The following is a 24,252-nucleotide window of genomic DNA, read 5'->3' on the forward strand; positions in this document are numbered from 1 at the left end:
TTGATGATGAGTGAGAACAATTTATGCATTTTACCAGATATTTTCCTGGTCCACACTTTTTTAATGCTGTTCTTGGGTTAGAGGTTCGGTTTAGGTCTAAGGTGTGAACTGAGTTTGGGTTAGAGGTAGGGTCAGGTTTAGGCCATACAAGTTAATAAAAATGAATGGAAGTCAATGGAGTGAGTGAAAAGACCTCATAAAGATAGTAAAACACAGATGTGTGTGAGTGTGTCTGTACAATTTTGGATATTATTTTATATCCAAATGATGTTTTTAACTTCTCCTGAACTTCATCCCTGACCTGTCTGCTGTGTTCTTTGTCTTCATGATGCTGTTTGTTCATTAATTTTGTTTAACAAACCTCTGAGACCTTAACAGAACATCTGGATTTATGCTGAGATTACATTACAGACCAATACAATATTTAGGTAATTAGTCAGACTGACTTTTATTTAGGGGTCTCAGAATAAAGGAAGCTGAATAAAAATAACAACACATTTTTCAGTTTTTTATTTGTAAAGAAATGTTCCTTCAACATCAGTCATATGCTGTTTTGTGTTGATCTACTTCATAAAATGTCCAATAAAATACATACATTGAGGTTTGTGGTTGTAACGTGACAAAATGTAAAAAAGTTCAAGGGGTGTGAATACTACTGCAAGGCACTGCAGAGTAAATGACTTGGAAAAACTGTAGTAGCCTTACTCTAAAGGTCAATAAATATACCTCAATCAGGTAATACTTTTATGATGCTTCTGGGGTTTGTTATTGAACACTAAATTAATCCACTGTTATTTGTTTTGCTGATTTGTTGTATAAAGGTGAAATATTATCAACCTAATTTAGTCGCACTTTAAATTATACCCCTGGCTTATGGTTTTGCATTAGATTCCCTAGTCAATTAAGTGAAGATGTTGCATTTAATGAAACCCTTACTTGATCTCGTTGGCCATCTCCTCCTCAGTGTCCTGCCTCCTCTTCAGTATAAATACGAGGATAAGCACCATGGCCACCAGTCCCACCACGGATCCCAGAGTAGTTGCAGCAATCATTCCAGCGTTGGAAGCTAGAAAAAAAACCCAACACAAACAGTATTTGGACGTAGTGTCACAACTCAGTGTGTGATGGAGTACCAGCAGAGCCTGTGAGGGGGTACGTACATGTGATGACCTCCAGGTTAATGGAGCAGCTATCTGAACCGGCCGTGTTGCTGGCTCGGCAGATGTACTTCCCCGACATGCCTTTGGTGAGGTTGCTCAGCCTGAGGGTGCCGTGTCTCTCATCTGCAACACAACCGCACAGTTAAACACACTTCAGAAACATTATTGTGAAAGACAAATCGGGGAGACTATAGAGGATTATGATGGATTATTTGAGGGCAAAACTGCACAAACTAATCTGTGACTGTAGAAAACACACTTTTAACAAACTAACGTGGTTCCTATTGCATCATTTAGAATATAATGGAAACTGACTATGATGCCTTGCAAAAGTATTATACCCCTTGAACTTTGCCACATTTTAACCACAAACTTCAGTAACATTTTGGGGAATTTATTTGACAAAGTAGCAGGAAAATAATACTTTTTAAAATTTACAAATAAAAATATGAAAAGTGTGGTGTGGTTGGCATTTGTATTCAGATTCCTTTACTGACTCCTAAATAAAATCTGCTTTAGCCAATTGCAGTCATCTAATTGATAAATAGTTTGTATTTTACTATCAGTATAACTACAGCTGCTTGGTAGGTCCTCAGGTATTTATTAAGTAACACTAACAAAAAGAGGCAAATAGTAACTTTGAAGGAGCTGCAGAGGTCCACAGCTCGGGTAGGAGGCTCTGTTAGCGAGACACCTATTAGTCGTGAACTCCAATAACCTCGCCATTATAGAAGAGTGGCAAGAGGGATCATGTAGTAGATTGGAAACATTTGAATTGTCTCATTTTGTCAGATTAAAACAACAGACTTTAAAATATTTTATTAGGAAGTTAAGCGATGCAACAACACAAAGCAGTGCATAACTGTGTAGTACAACAAAAATGATACATGGTTATCAAAATTTGCGTTTTAGCCCCCTTTTCTGTAACGCACCTCAATAAAATTGAGTCCTAACCTGAGACACCAATTCAGTATTTCTTCTAAATACTTTTGCAAAGCATTGTATTTTGTTAGGATGTTTTAGTTGTCAGGCACTTTGCATATCGTTAATATATATTTGGCCAATGGCACTTCAACTGCCCTCAAGCTAACAGCGGTTGTATTTGCTTAGAGACTGAGCTGCTGAGTTGTGTAATGATAAAGAAGGAAATTTGTCAGTAATATTTGAGTTACTCATAATCAATATTGTCATTCCAATTTTCAGCAACAGCATCACAAATAATAAAAACAAAATTGTCCTGGTTTTGTGCAGCAACAGTATGAAATGAGATTTTGCCTTTTTTTTCCTGCTGCACTTGGTTGGTTAGCATTATGATTGCTTTAGCATCAGGTTAATGGCAGGCTTATTGGTCAGCAACTTAAACTGTTTTAATACTTTCTCACACTGACATATTGCTGAGTATGTTTGCATCTGTTACACAATCTGTTCCTTTAAAACATCTGGTTTTAAAATTGTGTGCTACAAACACTGGCTGCAGAAAACCAAACAAGACTCATGAGGGACTTATCACATCAAATCCCCTAAAATCCAATCTTCCACATCATATTGCAGCATGTCTTCATTCGATATGATTTTTTTTCCTTTTGTAGCGACATAAAAATGACACGTGTTGTTGTCGAGTAAAATCGCCCTCTGAATGTGTCGGCCACATGGCTCGGTGTTGTGTATGCATTTGTAAAAGTCCACTGCCCTCTGCACTTGGGGAATTCTGCAGACGTGAAAAGTAATGGAACTGAGGAGATCATCCAAATCAACCCAGATAAAAAGTCAAGGTTCACATGATGCCAGAAAACGACATATTAAGAACCCACAAAGCTGCTTTTATACTAAAGTTATAGTAAATGAAAAAGGGCCTGAGTGTTGCGTTTTTGTCAACACTGTCTGATAACATGATAATAGAAGCTGATGTGCAGAAAGATTACATTTCCTTACTAAAGTGCTAAAGGAAGAGATGAGATCAACCTGTAGAGATGCGGATGGACCTCTTGACTGAAGGAGTCAAATCTACTCATACAGTTACACACACAGTCCAAAACTCTTAAGTCTTCTGTAATTTCTCTTTATACCACTTTTACTCGCTCCTAACGCAAACAGAGGGAGACTGCATCCCAGGACAGCGCAATATGTAGTCAAGGTAAAGTACCGAACAGAAAATTCATTAAACACCAAATAAAAACATTGCAATACCTCTAGAAAACCTGAAAAAGTACTGATTAAGATAAGAGAGGCACTGAGAAATCGGCTGGTGACTGGAATCTGTTGATTTTAAGCTTGACTGATTCTGATCAGTAATTAGGAAGCTAAATATCGAATCTTTTCTCCAAGCTATAAACACACAACACATCTACATATTTACAGGTCAGACTGACAACAGGAATGTTTAGTCTGGAGGTTTTTACTGAGAAACGTGGATGCAGGGTTAGCAATATTCATTATTATTGAGGTGTTTAAAACTGAAGATAAGCAGAAGCACAAAAAAAGTTTCTAAAATGGAAACCGTATTTTCAGCAGATACATGTTGGATGTTGGTTCAGGCTGCTACACATGGAGGGAGATATCAACAAATAACAGCAAGCTAAATCATTTACAGTAAAGTTGCTCTGTTTGATCCTTTTAAAAATGCCTATTTTCCAGAAATGGATCATAGTCTAGGGATTGTCAGCCACCTTTTGGAAATCTCAGGGGAATACACACATGCACTGCTGTTAGTCAAGCTAACCCCTCTAATGAAGCTAAATGATTACATTAGATCCTAATGACAGCTTAAAAGATCAACTCTGTAACCATATTTTCTTTGTTTTGAATGGATAGTAAAACCCCGTTTTCCTGCAAAGCTGTGTAACAACTGCCCTCTCTCTCTCTTACATACAGATCCATTAAAAATGTTTAATTTTGTGAAAGAGTTCCACTCACTCATTTCAGAAAGTGCAACTCAATTAGATTCATTACACATAGTGAACATTTCAAGACTTTCTTTCCTATAATTTTGATGATTATGGCTTACAGATAATGAAAACCCAAAATTCTGTGTCTCAGAAAGGGAGAATAATAGATGACGTCAATTTTTTTTTCTAAAAGAAGCATTTTTAATGTATGAATGTTATGTAATGGCCATATTATGTTATTCACAATGATGCGGAAGACTTCTGACTTGACCCGTGTCCAAAAGACAGTCATCCACACCTTCCACAAGGGGGGTAAGCCACAAAAGGTAATTGCTAAAGAAGCTGGATGTTCACAGAGTGCTGTGTCCACACATATTCATAGATAGTTGAGTGGAAGGAAAAACTATGGCAAAAAAAGGTGCATCAGCAACAGGGATAACCACAGCCTTGAGAGGATTATAAAGCAAACTTCATTCAAGAATGTGGTGAGGCTTCACATGGAGTGGATTGGGGGGGGGTGGGGGGGGGGGGAATCAGCGCATCAAGAGAGATGCAGACAAATCCTACACATGGGCTACAAGCGTCTTCCCTAGGCTAAGGAGAAAAAGAACTGGACTATTGTTCAGTGGTCCAAAATCCTCTTTTCAGATGATAGTAAAGTTTGCATCTCATTTGGAATTTGTAGTTTGAATTTGAGGTTTTTATACTCAGTGAGAATTTGGGGTGTCATGTCATCTGCTGGTGCTTTTTCACTATGTTTTCTGAGGTCCACAGTCAATATTTTTTACACAATGAGGAATGTGAACAAAAGTATAAAGGGAGAAACTGAAGCTTTACTTATTAACTACAGCAGTTAGAGAGACTCTATGTTCTGTCTACAATAAAGAGGTTTGCATTTCTTTTACCTTTGCCAAAACACTACAGTTGAAGCTGCGGATGTCCCTAACCCACAGGGGGGAATTACACTCTAATACTGATAATACTGAAAAAAAATAAAAATAAAATAAATTAGAACCTGCGCTAGCAGCATTTGTTAAAGGATTAGAGTTGAACATAATCTTGAGATGAAATAAAATGGTTTTCTTCATATTAAACAACCCATTGATCTGCGATTCATGGCTCTTGACAGTTAATATAAATGAGTGCATTTACTCATTATATACAACAGCTACAGAATGCTATCAGAATTGATCCAACACAACAATGTGTTTCCTAGTGGAGAAGGAGGTTAGGGCACCCTACCTCCTAAAAGCTACTGTTACCCCCTTTGGCTGAAATAAGATTAATGAGCTTCTTGTAGCCATCTACCAGTCTCCTCTCATCAGTGAGATGTTTAAGTTGTTTCTTGCATGTACAGCCTGTTTCAAGACACCTCACGGCACCTTGAAGATCTTTGCCTTAACTCAGTACGCTGTGAATTCATGGTGAGCTGTCCAGGTCTGGCTGCAACAAAGCAGTCCCAAACCATGACACTTTCACCGCCATACTTAACAGTATGTATAAGGTTCTTCTCCGACAACAACGTATTTTTTTGTTTTTCTAAGTAAAAGGTTTTCTTCTTGCACACCTCCCATGGAAGTTAAACTTGTGCAGTCTCTGTCTGATTGTACAGACATGCACTTTCATATCAACAGTAACAATGCCTGCTGTAAATCCTCTGATGATAATTTGGGGTTTTTTGAGACTTCTTTTATCCTATTGCTGTCGATTTTTGGGGTGAAATTACTTGGACGGCCAAACCTGGGCATGTTGGCAGTTGTTTAGAACAGTGTTTCTCAATCCTGTTCCTTAGGGCCAACTGAGCTTCATGTTTTAGAAATGTCACTGCTACAGTATACCTAATTCAAATGACTGGATTAGCTCCTCAGCTATCAAGTGTTTTAAATCATGTGTGTGACAGCAGGGCAACACTTAAAGCATGCCTGACAGCCGGCCCTGAGGACCAGGGTTGAGACCCACAGGTTTAGAACGTCCTAATTGTAAACTACTCTATAGACAGAGAAACTGATATTAAATAGGTCAGGAAAAAACACAGTTCCAAAAATAGGTACAACAAACCTAAACACAGAGCAAACAAGATTTTATCAGTTCAGGTTAGCAATACTAAAAACAAGTGGACGAGGGAAAAAAAAAAAAAAAAATCATCTACTTCACATCAACACAAGATTCATACATGAACATTAAATTACTGAACCGACAGTTGATAGATATCGATAAGTAATTACCTATACTTAACATATCAGACACAGTTTTAAATGTTAAAACTGTGATCTTAAACTGGCCAGTCATGGCTCATAAGCTGACGCATGTCAGGGAATAACAAGGAGAGAGAATTTATTGAGGCAACGTATTGATGCCTGGCTGTGGCAGATTGGGAGGAAATGGAGCTTGTAATGGGTCTGGATCCATACAACACTCTGAATGAAGAGTGGGCCAGCGTTTCTGAGTGATGGTAATGGTAAATACAGCACATGCAGCACATGATGTGGACGACCAGCCAAACCAACCCAAATCAAATTGAGAATCTATTGGATTCTGTTATTGTTTGAATATTTTGTGTTAAAAGATAAAATGACATAAATACAAATTGTAATATATGTCATTTATACAAATATGATATATTTTTATAAATCACACTACAAAAGCAACATATTGTCAGCTGAATCTAACACCACATGCATACTGTAAAGATTTAAAGGACAAATTTCACCCTTTATAAGAAAACAATATAAGAATGTCTTTACATTTATTTTAGGGATATACTCAAGTCAATTAATTAATAAAACAAATTTTGATTTGATGGGTTGTTTTTTCCCTTTAAATCTTTTCTTGAGTTTAGATGCCAGGTACAGTTAAGAATATCCGACTCCTCAGAAAATGATGAGGATTTGAGGTGAAGGTGGGAGGGAGAATGTATGAGTGAAAACCCTTACCCATGAACCCAAGGACAAGCATGGGCTGGGGGCAGGCTCTCCATTCTGAGGTTTTGTGGAGAAGGAAAGATGGTAAACACAGAGAAAAAGAGCAAGCATGAATGAGACAATGAGGATAAGGAAGAAGTGGAGCAAAAATTATGGGAGTGGGGGTGAAAGAGGGAAATGGGCTTTACTTTCAGTCTGAAATTGAACCTCTGCCTCTTAGAGTGGCAGATCAAGTGGAGCTTGTTAGATGGGGTCAGTAGGAAATCATGAGTTTGAGAGGATCAATAGAAAGAGATAGACTGCTAAAAAAAGATAAGCAGTAAGCAGAGTAAGTTCAGCAGTCAGATAAGTTAGCATCAGCACAGATAAACTCAAGCGTTGAAAATGCACACACACTTGTGATGTGGCTGCGTGTGTGTCTACGGCACCACTAAAACCTGGGCTAATGGACAATCAGAGGGAGTAGTTTTCCTCTTATGAGTCTGGGGACTTTTCAACAATAAAAAGATGAAGGCCAGGGATCAAAACAGTTAAGTTAATATGCAATCAATCATCTTAAGTCCTGTTGTTCAGACACAGATGGTTGAGTCTCTGCAGCATAATCTGAAAATAAGCATCCATAAAATCTGTAAAATAATCCATGGCATGCAAAAGAAGGGATAACTGTGTGCTTCCATCTGCAAAAAAGAGGATTTCACGCTGCATACCTGAGGTATATCATATCTTTGCAGGGGTTTATTCTGGTGGTCTGGATAAAATGTAAAAAATAAACAGCATAGGCTAAAGCTTTGGTTAAGCATCAATGAGACTATAATGGACTATATTAAAGAAAAAAGTAAGTATGGTTGCAAACTGTTGGTCATTCAAACAACTGGAACAATCTAAACCATGTAATTAGATTTGTGGCTTTGTTTGGGTTGTTGTTCTGCTAGAAGATGAACCTCATCACCAGTCTCAAGTCTTTTGCAGCCTCCAACAGGGTTTTTTCCAGGTTTGGCCTGTACCTTAAACAAGATTCCCTGTAACTACTAAATGAAAGAGTCCCCACAGCATAATTCAGCCATCCCCTTGTTTGATTGTGGTGTGTTCAAGTTGATGTGCCATTTTAGTCAATGACACCCATCGAATGTTGCTAGTTGGCTAAAAAGTTCAATATTGACCTTAGTGTCTTCTCTCACATGTTTGCTGTGTCTCCTCCATGACTTGTGGGAAACTAAAGCATGACTCCTCTTCTTTTAACGATGGCTTCCTACTTACTACTCTTGTATAAAGCTCAGATTTGTGGAGTGCACAACTAATAATTGTCTTATCAACAGAGGTGTGGATCTCTGGAGCTCCTCCAGAGTTACTATAGGTCTCTTGGCTGTGTCTCTTAATCCTCATCTTGCCTGGCCTAAAATATACAGATGGACTCTATTTATTAGTTCACAGTTGGTTCCACTAGATTTTTAGGGGTATTACAGTAAAGGTGTCTGAATGCAAATCCATGACAAGCTTTTTAGAGTTATGAAAATTCTGGAAATTCTTGTACTTTCCCATTTTAAAAGACTTTGTGTTGGTCTTTCCTAAACATCCCAGTTAAACACATTGAAGTCTGTGGTTGCAAAGCAGGAAAAATGTGGAATTGTTAAATGCCAATGAATACTTTTTCAAGTTACTGTATGCCTGCAAGAAATACAGGGGTCTAGGCTCAACAGAACAGCACCCTCTTGGTGTTTTCATAATTTGATTAGACATTCAGCACAGAGTGAAAAAAATAACATCTTGCTTCAATATGTCTGGTGGGAAAGACATGAGGTTTTAATTATTTTGCAGCTGATTCTGTGCATGATTTATGAAAAATAGCAATGCTTGGCACACATGGCACACTGTTAATATTTTAAAGACCACAGAGAATTTCCCAAATCATTTTCCCCTGGTCTGCTTATATCTTATTAATTTGAGGCAACCTTCATTGCAAAGCCTGAAATCAGAGTGAAGAGCAAATGAAAGACTTCCCATCATGCAAAAACAGCAATTAAATGTGTATTAAAATAATAACAACATGATAAATAACAAAAAAATCATATCTTGTGTACATACAATGCTATTCTGTTTGTGATGTGGTAAACTGTGACTTTGAAATGTAATTATGTTAAAAACAACTTAGTACTTTGTCAAATGAAGATATGTCAGTGAAAGCAGGGCAGTTAAGTTTTTTAGTAATGGACCCATAATTTTAACTCTTATGTAGTAGCATCCCATTTTACTTTTACTAGTAAAACCTAAATAAGAACACAGTAAATATAATTTAAAATCAATACAAAAAACAGACTGGCTGACAGGCCCCGTTGCAAATCCTTACCTCCTGTTGTGGATTTCTTTTTTTAACTAAGTAAGAATATTTCAATGGCCTTAAAGGAAGCATCACATCTATGGAGTTAGGTACGTATCGTTATGGTAAAAAGAAGGTACACTCTGTCAGTTCTATGGTTTTAATGACAACGATTGCTTGTAAAAATATTCATACCCTTTAAATATTTTCACATTTTGCCATGTTACAACCATAAATGTGTTCAATGTATTTTCTTTGGATTTTATGTGATTAACCAAAACAAAGTGGTGCATTGAACCCAACTCCACTTTAAGTTTTGTCCACAACTTCCTCCCTGACCTGTCTGCTGTACTTTTTGATGCTATTTTTCTCTAATGTTCCCTAACAAACCTCTGAGGCCCTCCCAGATCACCTTGATTTACACAGAAAATAAATTACACTAATGTGGACTCTACTTACTAATGAGGGGACTAAGGCTGGATTTCATTTAGGGGTTTTGAAATAAAGGGGGTTGAATATGGATTCCACACTTATCAGATTGTTTGTCATATAAATCCCAATAAAATACATGAAGGTTTGTGGTTATATTTAACAAACAATGTTCAAAAGGTATTAAAATGCAGTAGGAAACTATATACTGCAAGTCATTTTAGTTAGATCTGCAAAATTTACCAATTCCTCCCTAAGCTATTTAGGTTTTTTAAGTTTTTTTTTTTTTAGGTATTTAGGAAACTAGAATCGGGGCAACCCCATCAGAAAACACATGTTTACACAGAAAGTCGTGTGTGCCTAATTTATTTTAAATGTGAGTGGACCACGTCTTTGAGTATAAATCCATTCAGACATACTCACTTTGCATTGGGGAGAAAAAGACCTCAGATGTGGGCGCAGCCTTGGTCCATTTGTACTGAGGGGCAGGTTTTCCCTGGCTGGACTGGCAGCTCAGAGTCACGTTGCCTTTCACCACCGGGTTTCCCGTCATGCTGCACAGAGGGGGCGAGGGAGGGACTGGACAGATATATGGGGTTATTACAGCATATTGACACATGTAAGATGAGAAAATACATCCATGGCTCTTCCCTGAACACGCACATTGGTTTTAATCCACTGTGGGTGATGTAGAGATTTTTTAGGGTAGTGACCAGATTGCATAAAAATAACTCCCCCCAGGTTTCTATCTGCTTCTGGAAGATGACATAATTCTCTTAGAGCTTACTGAATCCCTTAACAGCAGATGAGTTTTATTTCTTATGTTTCTTTCAGCAGACTGCCTCAATCCATAATCCCTCACAATGTGTTTACCTGAGCTTATGTTGCAAAAATTCCAAGCATACGAGCACTCATTACATCTAAACTCAAAAGTTCTTTCTGACAGCCATGGTCGGTTACCTTTGACGTTAAGCCGCAGCTCTCCAGAAATGCCGTGACCTCCAGGGACGATGACGTGGCAGAAGTAGAGGCCGGAGTCCGTTTCCTGCGTGTTGTTGATGTAGATGGAGAGGTTAGCTGAGGGCATGGCCACGCTGAAGCCCACTCTGTTGGTGAACTCGTTTTGTCCATGCCCAACTTTACCTGAGCTAAAGTTGATCACCTGCGCCAAGACAACAAACCAGTATTGGGCTGTTAATCATGGGAAAAAGGGATTTTTGTTTTGGGGTGATTCACTAAGAAGGGGAATCTTCTCCATTTTATACAGCTGTTTTGCTCCTACATTTTGCTGCAAATCTGCACAAAGAAGATAGCAACAAGTACATGCAGGAGCAATGCAGCCCATCAGATCAAACAGAAGGGAGCAATTTGCACCTATTTTTGTGTCAGGTTGCAGTTTTTCACTTGTGGCAGATGCTGAAATTATAGAGAAAATGTTCTACTATGTTATTGTTATTTTAATTAACAGAGAACTCCAACATCTGAGTGTAGGGATCATGTTCCAAGGCTTCGTTACTTAAGAAAAAAAACAACAAATGACTGAAGTTAAACATCAATCAGATTGAAAAATTATTATATATAGTCTATACAAACATACAACAAATGTGATAATTTTTATAATAATGTCAGAACAAGCAGGGAAACACCAACAGTCCCAACCCCAGGTTTCAGCTTATTTAATTTATTTAGAACCTGTTTATTGAACTAAGAGTGTAAAATATTCATTTTTGGAAATCATGTGTATATTCTGCATAATATCTAAGCAATAAAATAATTTCCGATACAATTTAGACAGAGCTGCATGGTGGCGCAGTTGGTAGCACTGTTGCCTTGCAGCAAGAAGGTCCTGGGTTCAAATCCCGACCGGGGGTCTTTCTGCATGGAGTTTGCATGTTCTCCCCATGCATGTGTGGGACCCACTATGGAATAAGTGGTAAAAAATGACTGACTGACAATTTATCTGAATGTAGAAACAAAAATATCAGGCAGATGTCACTGGAAGATTAGAATGATCAATTCTGGCTTCTTTGACCTCCCTGACCTGTTTTTCTTAACTCAGCAGAGCAACAGGTTGCTGTTTTATTCTTTTGTTACCCTGCACCAAAATTACCACCAGCTTTCTACAGACAGTACCTTTCTTCAGCAATCTGCATAACACAAACACTTCTGGTCTTTGGGAATGTCAAGCAGCTTGCTCTGGCTGTGATTATATACAAATACATGTCACAGAGAGACACCTCTTGATGAAGCTGTTTAGGAGTAGATCTGCTTTTGCGTATTCTTACAGAAGTCAAAGCATGCTCAAACTCGGGTTTGCAAACACTGAACCCCCAGAAATTACCTTTGATTACCTACCCCTCAGAAATGATCTATTTCTTCATTAAAATTCAATATTTTGTAATACCTCGCACAAGTATTTATCCTCCATAAATTTTTCCACCTTTTGTCACATCATATTCACAATTTTTAAAGTATTTTCTTGGGATTTTAAATGATAGACCAAAACAAAGTAGTGCATAATTGTGAAGTGTAGTGGGATAGGCAAATTTTTTACAATTTAATTAACAATAAAAATCTCAAAAGTTCACATGTTTTTCTTAAGGTCCTCAAAGTCAATACTTAGTGAAACCACTATGCTGCAATTGTCCTGCTGGAAGATGAACCTCTACTCCTGTCTCAAGTCTGTTGCAGTCCCTAACAGGTTTTCTTCCAGGACTGCCATGAATTTAGCTTCAACCATCTTCCCATCAACCCTGACCACCTTCCCTGTCTCTGCTAAAGAAAGCTGCCCCACTGGATGGCGCTGCCACCTCCATGTTTTACTATGAGCACGGTGTGTTCAGGGTAACATGTAATGCTAATTGTCCACTACAGATTTGCGTTTTGCACGTACAACTTTATCCCTGACCTGTCTGGAGTGTTTCTAGGTCTTCATGATGCTGTCTGTACACTTTGCTGACACTTGCTGTCAGAATAAAGAGGGCTGAATACAAATGCATGTCATTCGTCATAGTTTTTTTACATGCAAAAGAACATAAAATCCCAATAAATAAACTAACCAAATGTGAGAAATTTCAAAGGGCATGAATTTTATATATTCTTGCAAGGCTTTTGCAGCAGCCATGTGAAGATGTGCAGATTAACAACAGAAACACACATCCTCACATGAAGATAATCCTGATGCAGATTTTCTTTCTGAGATAAGCTTACAGGCATCACACACTGAAACTGTTTAGATTATATTAAGCACGTATGCAGCTATGCATATGCAGGACATCACATGGAAGCAGCACAGCAAAAAGTGAGGAAGAGTCATTAGTGATGTCTTTTCCTTAATGACAACTATCGTTAGTTTCCTCCTTCTGCTGTGCATTAATCGTTAGCTGTAAAGCTTGATATAATACTGAACTCTGCAGATCAGGGACAAAAAGGCGAGAAGACCTCAAGCGCTATAAAAAGAGCAAATTTCCATCTGACATAGGATGATAACTTCTAACAAATCTGTTAGGTTGTGTTTTTATTCAAGGATTTGAAGTTCAATGAACTCTGCTATGGTGCTCAAGAGAATCAGCCCTAAAAATACAGCAGTTTATGGTAATTCTTTTAAAATAGTTGTTATTTTTGTACTATCACAGGTTTGAACATGGTCATGGGACATATGAGGACTCCAGCAGGTTTACAAAACACAATTATACAGGATGGTAAGTGGAGTAACACCCAGAAGAAAAACTCATGATGGATTTTTTTTTTATACAAAGCACTCAGATGTTAACTTGGAGACTAAACTCAAAAATTTATAAGAAAAAATTACATCTGAACAAGTTTTCAAAATAATTTTATTTGTCAAATCTTTTTAAATATAAATTTTAAATTGAGTCCAGTTTTAAACAAACATTTGACCTTTGAATAGTTTCTTCAAATCTGACCCTTCAAAACCAACTTTCAAATAAAACTCTTAAAAACTAGATCCAAGTGAGCTACAATTTTCTTCTTTTAAACAAAAATGTTTTATAATGTCCTAGTTCAAGCATCCGATATCTAGCAGATGCTTCCCAGCTTTCAGCTTCTCACCTGCTTGGAGTCGTTCCCTGTAAAGTGCCAAATGACGGTATTTTGGGAGATATCAGAGCTGGGGCTGTACCAGGCCTGTAACACCACCATCTGGCCTTTCACCACCTCCATTTCTCTGCTGGGCATCTCCACCTTCCGGGTGTCACCTGGAACAACAAAACAGGACCACACATGGGGTTAATGAAAAGTATTTTTTGCAGGTCACCTAAAAAAATGCAGACAAATGTACAAAAGGATCAATCTATAGTCAGAGGCAGCAAGATAAGTTCATACACTGAGTTATGCTTTATAACACTAATAATTTAAACACCTATTTCTGGTATGTTTGACAATATTTTCAACAATTTACAAATATTCTATGTAATGAATAAATTAACCAATGGCTGGTTTTTGGAACTATCTAACCAATGTTAAATATGAAGATGAATAAACTGTCAGATGAAGATGAAAGACAAAAATGCATCTTTCTCAACTACAAACAGATTTACATTGAAATTAAGCTGTTTTTGTCTGAGAAGTTAAAATCAATTAGTGTTTGGTATTTTTTTGAATTTGCATCATTCTTATAGTTTTTCATTCAGATTACCTTTTATTAATATTGTTTTGGAAACCCGTGTTAACTTGCCTGACATGTTGATGCTTGGAGGAAAGCAGGAAGAATGATTTTAGTGTCCACAACAATTTTAACAACTGTCCAGATACCAGATGATAGTAACTAAAGAATAATCACAAAGTAACCCCTCTCTCTTACCATCTGGAGAATGCAAACTCAGATATCACAACTAAAGCAAGCCAATCAAGGAAAATCAAGAATCACACTATGCACCAAGAAAAACAAACAAGTAAAATCTTTAGTGTATATTACGCTTAAACTTGAATGACTGGCTGTGTGAAGCACTGAGTAATCCAATGCTGGCACACTCCTGCCTGTTACTGTGCACTGCTGGTCAGCTAGCTGAAAGAAAGCCAGTTAACTTTGCTTTCACAGACAAACAAAAAAAACAACAAATTAGGCTGTTTGGAATGTATTAAAACGCAGACAGTCATGATGTGGACACTAAGGAAGCGCCACGTATCACTCTTATTAAGATACAGTAACGTTGTTTTGAAATTGCATTTGGCTACCTAGGAGCAGCATGTCTGGTCAGCAGCAGAATGCAGGCTGGCTACTCAGATACTTTAAACTATGTAATCAGCTTTTTATTCTGGTATTAATCTATAAAAATCAAAAAGGTATAATTTTCTAAGCAATAAGCACATTTTACTTGAAAACTACTTATTAGCAGCTGTTTTAATATTTATAATTACAATGTGAATTTATACTTCCGCTTAAGTCTTTGTATTAACACCAGAATAACTTAAAAATCCTTCAGAAAACATAATCATAAATATTCTACTTGTCATATTATTTCAGCAGAAATTGTTGCTTTTCTGTTTAAATAAAAGCAATAGATCCCATTATATATTTTTCCTCTTTAATTTTGCGGGATATTACTGTAAAACCATGGTAATGTTTCTCAAGATTATGCCATGAGATGCTAATAATAGCCCTAACTAAGTTAATTCCAGATATATATTATGATAAACTTATACATGAAGTAGTATCCAGTCATTACATAAATTTACATTATTTCATGTGTATGCTGTCCTATGTGTAAAAAATATCCTATATCAACTTTCTTTTTTAATTAACTTGGGTAAAAGGGGAATAAAAAATATGACAGGATGAAAGAAAAGTTTGAAGAGATTTTCAGAGTTTGAAGATTTTATAGCATTACTAATGTGTAAATTTCAAAAATGATAAAAATTGCTGATTACTAATGTGTAAATTTCAAAAATGATAAAAATTGCTGATTAAATAAGATATGCATATATAACTTTCTGCATATATAACTTTTTTTATGCTTTTGGAATCCATTTTACAAAAGGCACATACGCTAAATTATAATTTGAAAAAGACTATTTTTTACAGAGAAAATAAGAAAAATAACAAAGTTACACAGAAGAAAAGAAAGATGTGGCACAGCTCATCTAAAATAAATGGACCAAAATAATGATGAAATAAAATAAAAGATCTGAGAAGATGCTTTCAGACTCACAGGGTGCCCAGTCACCAGAACCCGACAGCTGAAGCTGGATCAGCTGATTCCAGCAGCCAATTTCCATCTGTGTCTCCACTTTGAAGTTCTGTTCAAAAACTACAGCGAGAAATGAAAACAGAGCTTCAGCTGCCCCTAAAAGTCCTCCAGTTGCAGAGAGGAAAGCTGAGAAATGTGTGCCTCATGTGCTCAAACGGGATCATGGGCAGACCAGAGATGACAGAGAGTGATTGGAGCAGACTGCCTGCTGAGATCGCCACATCTGCTCAGCTGGACACGCCTTCTTTCTTTTTCAGAATGAGAAGAGGCAGGAGAAGTGGGTCTGGAAGGGCGGGGGGGAGGACTGGAGATGGAAAAATCTGATTTATAGCTGTGAGATTATTTTGGGTGACAGAGTCTGAAAACACAAGAAAGAAAAGCTTTTTGGCAGAACTCTTTTTCCACATTGTGTGGGAAAATTTACTCCCTTCATTTTTGCGGTATCTTCATTTCTGAACCTAGTGGGAAGTTCTGCTGATTGCGACGTAAATCCCAGACTCAATCCTTTGCAATAACCAAAGCAAAAAAAGATCTGGTGCCCATCATTTGTCAGGCTGCTTCAGCCAACTCCATCATTCCATTATATCAATAATATGTGCCTTACAACCAGCAGTCCACTTCAGATCCAATCCTTCATGAAACATGATGTTTACTGAGCCAGGATGTAGTTCTCATGTGTGTGAAGAGAGGAATGAGCTTTGGTCACACCTTCTCATTCAATGATTTGTCTTTATTTTCATTTCTTCCTCTGGGAACTCCTTCAAGACTGTTGGAAAACCATTTCAGGTGACTACCTCATTCGATTTTATCCATTCCAAGTCACATACTTTTCTTCTACAAACAAATACAGTACGTCTCCATACAGATGGTATCTGTATAAATGAAATTCAACTAAAAATAATTACTCATATACATTTTTCTTTTTTTTGTTGCACACACCAAAACAGGATATATATTTTTTCAAAATTATATTTAAAGAAGCATTTATGGTGAATAACAGTTTTGCTAAATTTCATATTTGAGAGGAAAAAGCTCTGATTTGTTTATTAAATCAAAGCCAAAATAAATTATTGATATATTTAGCTTTTTTTTACATTAGTGATTAGTAGGGTTAGCATGCTTAACGTAGTTAGCATCACTATGTATTCCCTATAGTGTAACTAAACCCCCTGCATTAACAGTGAGATCTCCCAGATGCTGCCAACATTTGCTAATCCAGCCTCCAGGTAGAATTTATTTGTCAAAAGAGTGAAATAATGCAACTTTGTGATATGTTTAGCTTCCTGTCATCTGCCGTGTAGCAGCCTGAATGAGCACACATGACAACAAAAGGCAGTTTCCTTTTACATCTGACTGCTTCCTTTAACTTCATCTTTAATTGACATATATTATCAAACTTTGACTTTTCCTTAGTAACAAATTTTATGAACAGATTTCTAGGTGCATATCTAACTGAAGCAATCATTTGGGCCTCATTTAGAAATTAATGAAGACCGTTCAACTAACCCATTTAAGAAAAAGGGTATACTGGTCTTATAAAGTAAATCTTACAGAAATTCTTCAAAATTAAAGCCTCAATATTTCATTGAATAGATTACAGGAAAATCTAATTCAATATTCTAATGGTGAATGAGAAGGGGATTATTTTGGCATTTCAAAATAAGGTTTAAATCAGCAAAATAAAAGCCTTAATATTTCATATAGGATATTACTAAAAATGGATATTCTGCATTACTAATGGACCTTAACCAGTCATGAAAAGGGTATTAAGGACACTGTTGCAAAATAAAGCTTAGAGATATTCTTAAAAAAAAGGTCAAAATGTAATAGGGGACATTTTTGCAAATTGAGACAGCACATAACCTGTCATGTAAAAGGGATATAGGATGAAAGTTCAAAATAAATCTTAAGATGCGTAGGGTGATTTCACATCAGTAAGTTAAAGCAGTTGAGAAAAAGGAATTCTTCTCACCTTTCAAAATAAAGCTTAAAGCCTTTGTATTTAATAAAGTAGTGTATTGCAAAAGGAAATTCAACATTCTAAATTTACCTAAACCAGCTATTGAAAAAGTCAAGTCAAGTTTGTTTATATAAGACTCAAGGTGCTTATACATAAGGAAAAACATTACAATGATACAGAAAATCTAACAACAGAGGTAATAAAAAAAAATAAAGAGAATAGAATGATGGATAAGAGAATGAAAGGAATTTTGGACTGAAAACTTAACTAATAATGTTTAGATAACACATTCAAAGGCCACTCTAAACAAATAAGTTTTTAATCTTGATTTAAAGCAACTTAGTGTTTCAGCGCTTTTACAGTTTTTTGGGAGTTTATTCCAGATTAGTGGAGCATAAGAACTAAAAGCTGCTTCTCCATGTTTGGTTCTGGGTATGCAGAGTAGATTTGAGCCAGAAGACCTGAGTGGTCTGGGTGGTTGATACACTGACAAGTCTGTAATGACAAAAGGGACGTGTTTATTATTTGTGTTAAATCAGATGTTATTACGGGCAAAGCTTTCTTAAGGAAAGCTGTGGGTAAAACATCGAGACAGCAGGAAGAAGAGCTTAGTTGGTGTACGATTTCTTCTAAGTTTTTGTAGTTTATTTGGTGAAATTGGAAAATTTTGTCAAAATCAGTTCTAGTTGGAGACACCTTTGGTACTGGAGTTGATGTGGATGTGCTGACTGCCCCACTGATCTTTTGGGTTTTTTCTTGTGTAGAAGTTAGCAAATTCATTGCAGGCCCTGATAGAGTTGTCTATTGTGAAAGAATGTTACTCAAAAAAGAAACAAAGTTTTTCCTTTCAAAATAAAGGAAAAACTTTATATATTTTTTATAGTTTTAACATAACAGTAGCACATTTCCAATTCCTTAGGGGTTTTAAAGCCTGAAGATGTGGCATGTTGGATGCAATCAATCAAGTATGGCTCAAATTCCAGGCACCATCAACATTTCTGCAGGAATTTTTCAATTTCTCTTTATTGTCTTTTGAAACAATGGTTTTGATTCATTTGTTGGTTTTCGATTGACATTCTTTCACAATAGACAACTCCATGAAGCCATAACCTACTCTCTGTCTAAATGATGAATGCTTAGCTTATCTCAGACCAAAATGAAAAACAGCCTTTTGTCAGTACTTTGGCTTCGAAGATCAGGAGAGAAACAGCAATTTTAAGATTATGTTAAAAATTATTCTTCAATCAGTAGGTAGCTAGAATGGTTGTAATCTCAATTCTACCTAAAATAATCATATCAAATGTTTTTTCCTTGTTAGGTAGGTATTACATTTTCATGCACTGAAATCTTACTAATGTGGGATAATTGGTAAAGCATGCCAACATTGTAAGGAGTTTTAAGGTAATAATTACTACAAAAATGACATTAACTCTCAGGAATGTGTAATGATTTTCAAATATTCAAACACATTTTAAATGCACAAATTCCATCAGCTATATTTCTGCATTTTTACCAGCAAACATCAAGTAACATGCTGCTAAAAAAACAGCAACAATAAAGTACCGGTGCTATTACAAAAGCATCTTCTGTCAGAGTCTGGTGTGTGTGTGTTTTGTGTACTTGTTTAACTAATCACTCAGTGTTCCAGTTGGTGCTGGAGTTCTCAGGTGTGCTGGACGACAAGTGTATCCAATCTGCTGATTGCTTGGAGGAGAACTTAAGCGGGAGGCTGCCAGCACTTCGATTCCAGTGTTTGCCTTAGTGGTAACAAGCTCAGCCACTTCTAGTTTTTGTGCTTCGTTTTTGAACTCAAGTAATCTTGCATTTTTGTTCCCTCGCAGGTTTCTGCCTGAGGCTTTGTTTATCTTGCTGAGTTCCGACTTCGTTTCCAGAGTTTCTCTGAGCTCCTGGATTATTAATCAGAATCAGAATCAGCTTTATTGCCAAGTTCGTACATACAAACAAGGAATTTGACTCCGGTATACTTTGCTCTTTGGTTTTGTTTTTGCATTACAGAATATACATATTTACAATGTACAATATACACATATAAAAATAAAAAGGTGCATTTGCAACATCTGTATGCTGTTGTTCTGTACTCTATTGAATGTTCAACAGAGAAACAGCCTGGGGGAAGAAACTGTCTCTGTGGCGGCTGGTTTTAGTGAACAGTGCTCTGTAGCGGCGGCCTGAAGGTAAAACTCTAAACAGTTTATGTGCAGGGTGTGTGGGGTCTGCAGAGATTTTTGCAGCTCTTTTCCTGACCCCAGACCTGTATAAGTCCTGGATGGAGGGAAGGTCAGCCCTGATTATTGGGGCCTGCAATGCAAAGCATGCAGGCACCTATTGTTATTCACCTGGTCAAAACCTATCCACTTTAATTCTGCCCGAACCGCAGCGCGTACCCCCACAATATATATATCAAAACGTCCGGCTCGGTCCCGGGAGGTGTGCTATTACTTTTCTTGGCGTTTGGAGTTACCATGGCGACGTAATTAATGAAAAACCACCCCCCCAAAATCCCATAGGAATGAATTGAGTCAGGGGAGGAAGAAATCCTCAAAATTCACTGTTTTTGAGGCTTTGCTGTATCGTCATACTTTCACCTAGAAACACAGTTTAACTTTCAGTTTGTAGAGAAATCCGCCGGCTTTTCGGAAGTGAAAACGGTTTGTTGATAACTGCTACGGTTTCTCTACAATTAGACTCCAAGCGACACAACGTTTGCCAGAAAATCCCACCCCTAGAGTGGAGATGGCAGTTAACTAGAGTGTAGAAACAGAGGAAAAATGATTTTTAACTCGCCGTCACGGCCACAAATTTCGCTCTCAGAGATGGTGGTTCCTAAGAACCTGAAGTGGTCCACGGCCGATACAGTGTTGTTGAGGATGGTGAGGGGGGTGTATGGGGGTGGTGTTCTCCGAAAGTCCACCACCATTTCCACGGTCTTGAGTGGGTTGAGTTCAAGGTAGTTCTGACCGCACCAGTGGACCAGCTGATCCACCTGCTGTCTGTATGCAGACTCATCACCGTCCTGGATCAGTCCAATGACAGTGGTGTCATCTGCAAACTTAAGGAGTTTCACAGACAAGTCCGATGAGGTGCAGTCATTTGTGTACAGGGAGAAGAGGAGTGGGGATAGAACACACCCCTGGGGGGCTCCAGTACTTATTTATCTTGTTCGGGAGAAGATGCTCCCCAGTCTCACCTGCTGCTGTCGGTCCGTCAGGAAGCTGTTGATCCACTGACAGGTGGAGGCTGGGACGTTGAGCTGGGTGAGCTTCTGGTGGAGGATGGTATGATGGTGTTGAAGGCCGAGCTGAAGTCTACAAACAGGATCCTGGCGTACGTCCCTGGGTGGTCGAGGTGTTGCAGGATGAAGTGTAGACCTAAGTTGACAGCATCATCTGCTGACCTGTTTGCTCGGTAAGCAAACTGCAGGGGGTCCATCAGGGGGCCTGTGATGTCTTTCAGGTGCTTCAACACCAGCCGCTCAAAGGATTTCATGACCACAGACGTCAGGGCTACAGGCCTGTAGTCATTTAATCCTAGGATGGTGGGTTTCTTGGGTACCGGGATGATGGTGGATCGTTTGAGGCAGGAGGGGACCTCACATTTCTCCAGTGATTTGTTGAAGATCCGGGTGAAGATCAGAGCGAGTTGATTAGCACAGGCTTTCAGGCATGATGGGGAGACGTTATCAGGTCCTCCAGCTTTCTTTGTTTTCACGCGCTAAAAGAGCCTGTTTACATCATCCTCGGAGACCTTTAGTGCAGGCAGAGGATCTGAAGGTAGGGTGTTGGTTACTTTATGGGAGGAATTGGTTCGTGAATGGGATGTGGAGGAGATGGTTTGAGGTGTGAATGGCTTCTTGTCATGTCTGCAGTAGAAGCCATTCAGATGGTTAGCCAGGCGAGGACTCTATTCAAGAAGGGTGGGGGGATTCCTGTAGGCAGTCAGGTTTCTCAGACCGGTCCATACAGCCGAAGTGTCACCAGTAGAAAGGCTGTTTTTCAGCTTCTCACTGTAGCTTCTCTTGGCTGCTATGACCTCTTTGATTAACTACTGAGTTAAGGAACTACCTTCTTGTGGATTTCTCTCACTTCCGTCTGAGAGAAAGCTGGCGGTTTCCCGTTTCCTTCGACTCCAGGACCTAGGCATCAGCACACCTGCTTCTTCCTCCTTCTCAAACATCAGCACCTGAGCTCCTTTTTGCTGGCACCAAGCTCACAACAGAAATGACAACTGGACAATTCCCCTTTGCAAGTTAAGACTTTGAATCTCTCTACCCCTGGCGGTTCTTGCTACAACAATTTAGTAAGTAATTTCTCAGATCTAAGTAATCAGTTGTCTCATATTGTTCGCTTGTTCACCAAACCATTCTGCTTCCTTCCCTTACAGTTGGTGTTCCCAGTTCCCGTCCTAGACTACTTTGTTGACAATAAAAACCATAAAACGTTTCCTTCTGAGTGTTCTCTGCATGTGGGTCAAATCTATGCCGAAAATGACATCTTCAGCTTATCTGAGTTCTGGAAGCACAGACAACAGGTCCAAGACTAAAGCCCAAATATAATTCTCTCCACTGAGTCCCTAGTTCATTTAACAGTATCCCAAAGAGTTCCCAGACCAGAAGGGGTATGCTTTTTCCAAAATAGTCCTTCCCCAGTACTGCTACAGTCACTATACACCCATGTATATCAGTGAACAGAGACTGGACAAGGAGAAAAGCATGAAACAACTAAACTCTTTTTTCCCTCATTTTACAATTTCCCATGTATATTCATTATTTTTGTATTGTAGCGATGCTCATCGTGAGTTACTTAGTTACACTGACCCGATAGTGTCGATTTTTCCATTTTGAGCTGATAAAATATTGATCTCTTAAAAGTAAACATTAAAAACATAATAAAAACCTAATGATACGTGGATTGCCTTGATAACCTTTATACTTTGACTTCTATCAACTTTTCTTCATTTTACAACTTTACTTTTTACTTTAATGTACTTTCTTAGGAATTTATGTGATAGACCAACACAAAGTACATCATAACTGGAAATTAAAATGATGTATGGCTTTAAACATTTATTATAAATACTAATGGGAAAAGTATTTGTATTCCGTCCCTTTACGTTGATACCCCTAAATAAAATTCAGAGCAACCTTAACATGCTGCCTAGTTGTTGTCTAAGGAACACATCAGACCGGTCAGGGGTAAAGTTATGAAGTATAAAGCAGGGTTAGGTTATAAAACATTGTTCCTAGATTTGAACATCTGATGAAGCATGATTCAATCAATCCTCTGAAATTATTAAGAGTATGGCACAACTAAAAGCATTTCAAGTCATAACCGTTTACCTAAACTGACAGGTCGAGCAGGATGAGAAGTCAGCCAAGAGGCCCATGGTAACTCTGGAGGAGCTGCAGAGATCCACAACTCAAGCAGGAGAAACTGCTGAGTGGACAGTATTGGGTATTCAAAAATGTGGCCTGCATGCAAGAGTGAAAAAACTAAATTCATTGTGGAAAAAAGCCATAAGAGGTCACCGTTTGCCACACGCCATAGGGGACACAGCAAGCACGTGGAAGAGGGTGCTCTGGTCAGATAAGACCAACATTGAATTTTTTAACTTAAACGCGAAATGCTGGGTACATGGGAAAACTGACTGAAAATCCCTATAATGCATCATCCCAAGGCTGTAAAATGGTGGTGCTAGCATCATGCTGTGGGGGTGGTTTCTTTAACTGTGACAGGGAAGCTGGGCTAATAGGAAGATGGATGGAGCTGAATGTAGGGCAATCCTGGAATAAAACTTGTTAAAAGCTATAAAAGACTTTAGACTTCAGCAGAGGTTCACTTTCCACCAGGACAATGACCGTAAACATACAGCCAGAGCTACAATCAAATGGTTTAGCTTGAGGCATTTTTATGTTTACAGATGCTCTCCAGTTTGGCTGAGCATGAATTATTGTGCAAATAGAAACAGGCAAAAAATTGTGTCTCAAAATGTGTGCATTTCTCAAAGACGTGAACTTAGAATTGTGTTTTTCCTTCACAATTATGCACTTTTTTGGATTAATCTATCACAAACTCCAAATAAAATACAAATATTTTTCTGTTTGTAACTTTACAAGATGTGAACAAGTTCAACGGATACATTTTTTCAAGGTTGTCTTTTTTGCCAAGCAGATCTATGAAACTTAAATAGAACAGAGTAAATGGAACAGAGAACAACTAAAGCATCGACAACTGCTTATAGCGCCTTTATCATCGATCTAAACAGGGAGATCTAAATGCAAACATCTTCCCCTTGTCCAGACTCAGCGCTTTATATACAGTTTGCTCATGTCAGAGCTGTCGAGAAATGAAGCCCTC

At 38.0% G+C, this 24,252-nt stretch overlaps 1 protein-coding gene across 3 annotated transcripts in view; it reads right to left on the reverse strand.

Annotated features, from left to right (window-relative positions):
- esamb (endothelial cell adhesion molecule b) overlaps nt 1-24,252 on the reverse strand; it is a 93,461-nt gene that overhangs the window by 4,411 nt on the left and 64,798 nt on the right. Inside the window, exons 1-7 of one of the 3 annotated variants that reach the window (XM_047392359.1) lie at nt 15,880-16,071; nt 13,781-13,926; nt 10,670-10,871; nt 10,133-10,288; nt 6,979-7,023; nt 1,161-1,283; nt 937-1,066 (exon numbers count right to left, since the gene is read on the reverse strand). In XM_047392359.1, coding sequence (XP_047248315.1) covers nt 937-1,066; nt 1,161-1,283; nt 6,979-7,023; nt 10,133-10,288; nt 10,670-10,871; nt 13,781-13,926; nt 15,880-15,946 — 869 coding nt within the window. In that variant the 5' untranslated portion in view covers nt 15,947-16,071. Of the gene's footprint in view, nt 1-936; nt 1,067-1,160; nt 1,284-6,978; nt 7,024-10,132; nt 10,289-10,669; nt 10,872-13,780; nt 13,927-15,879; nt 16,072-24,252 lie in introns of those variants that run through there. The other 2 variants (XM_047392360.1, XM_047392361.1) reach the window with 2 other exon arrangements.

The sequence above is a fragment of the Girardinichthys multiradiatus genome, chromosome 18, assembly GCF_021462225.1.
Source record: "Girardinichthys multiradiatus isolate DD_20200921_A chromosome 18, DD_fGirMul_XY1, whole genome shotgun sequence".
NCBI lineage: Eukaryota > Metazoa > Chordata > Actinopteri > Cyprinodontiformes > Goodeidae > Girardinichthys > Girardinichthys multiradiatus.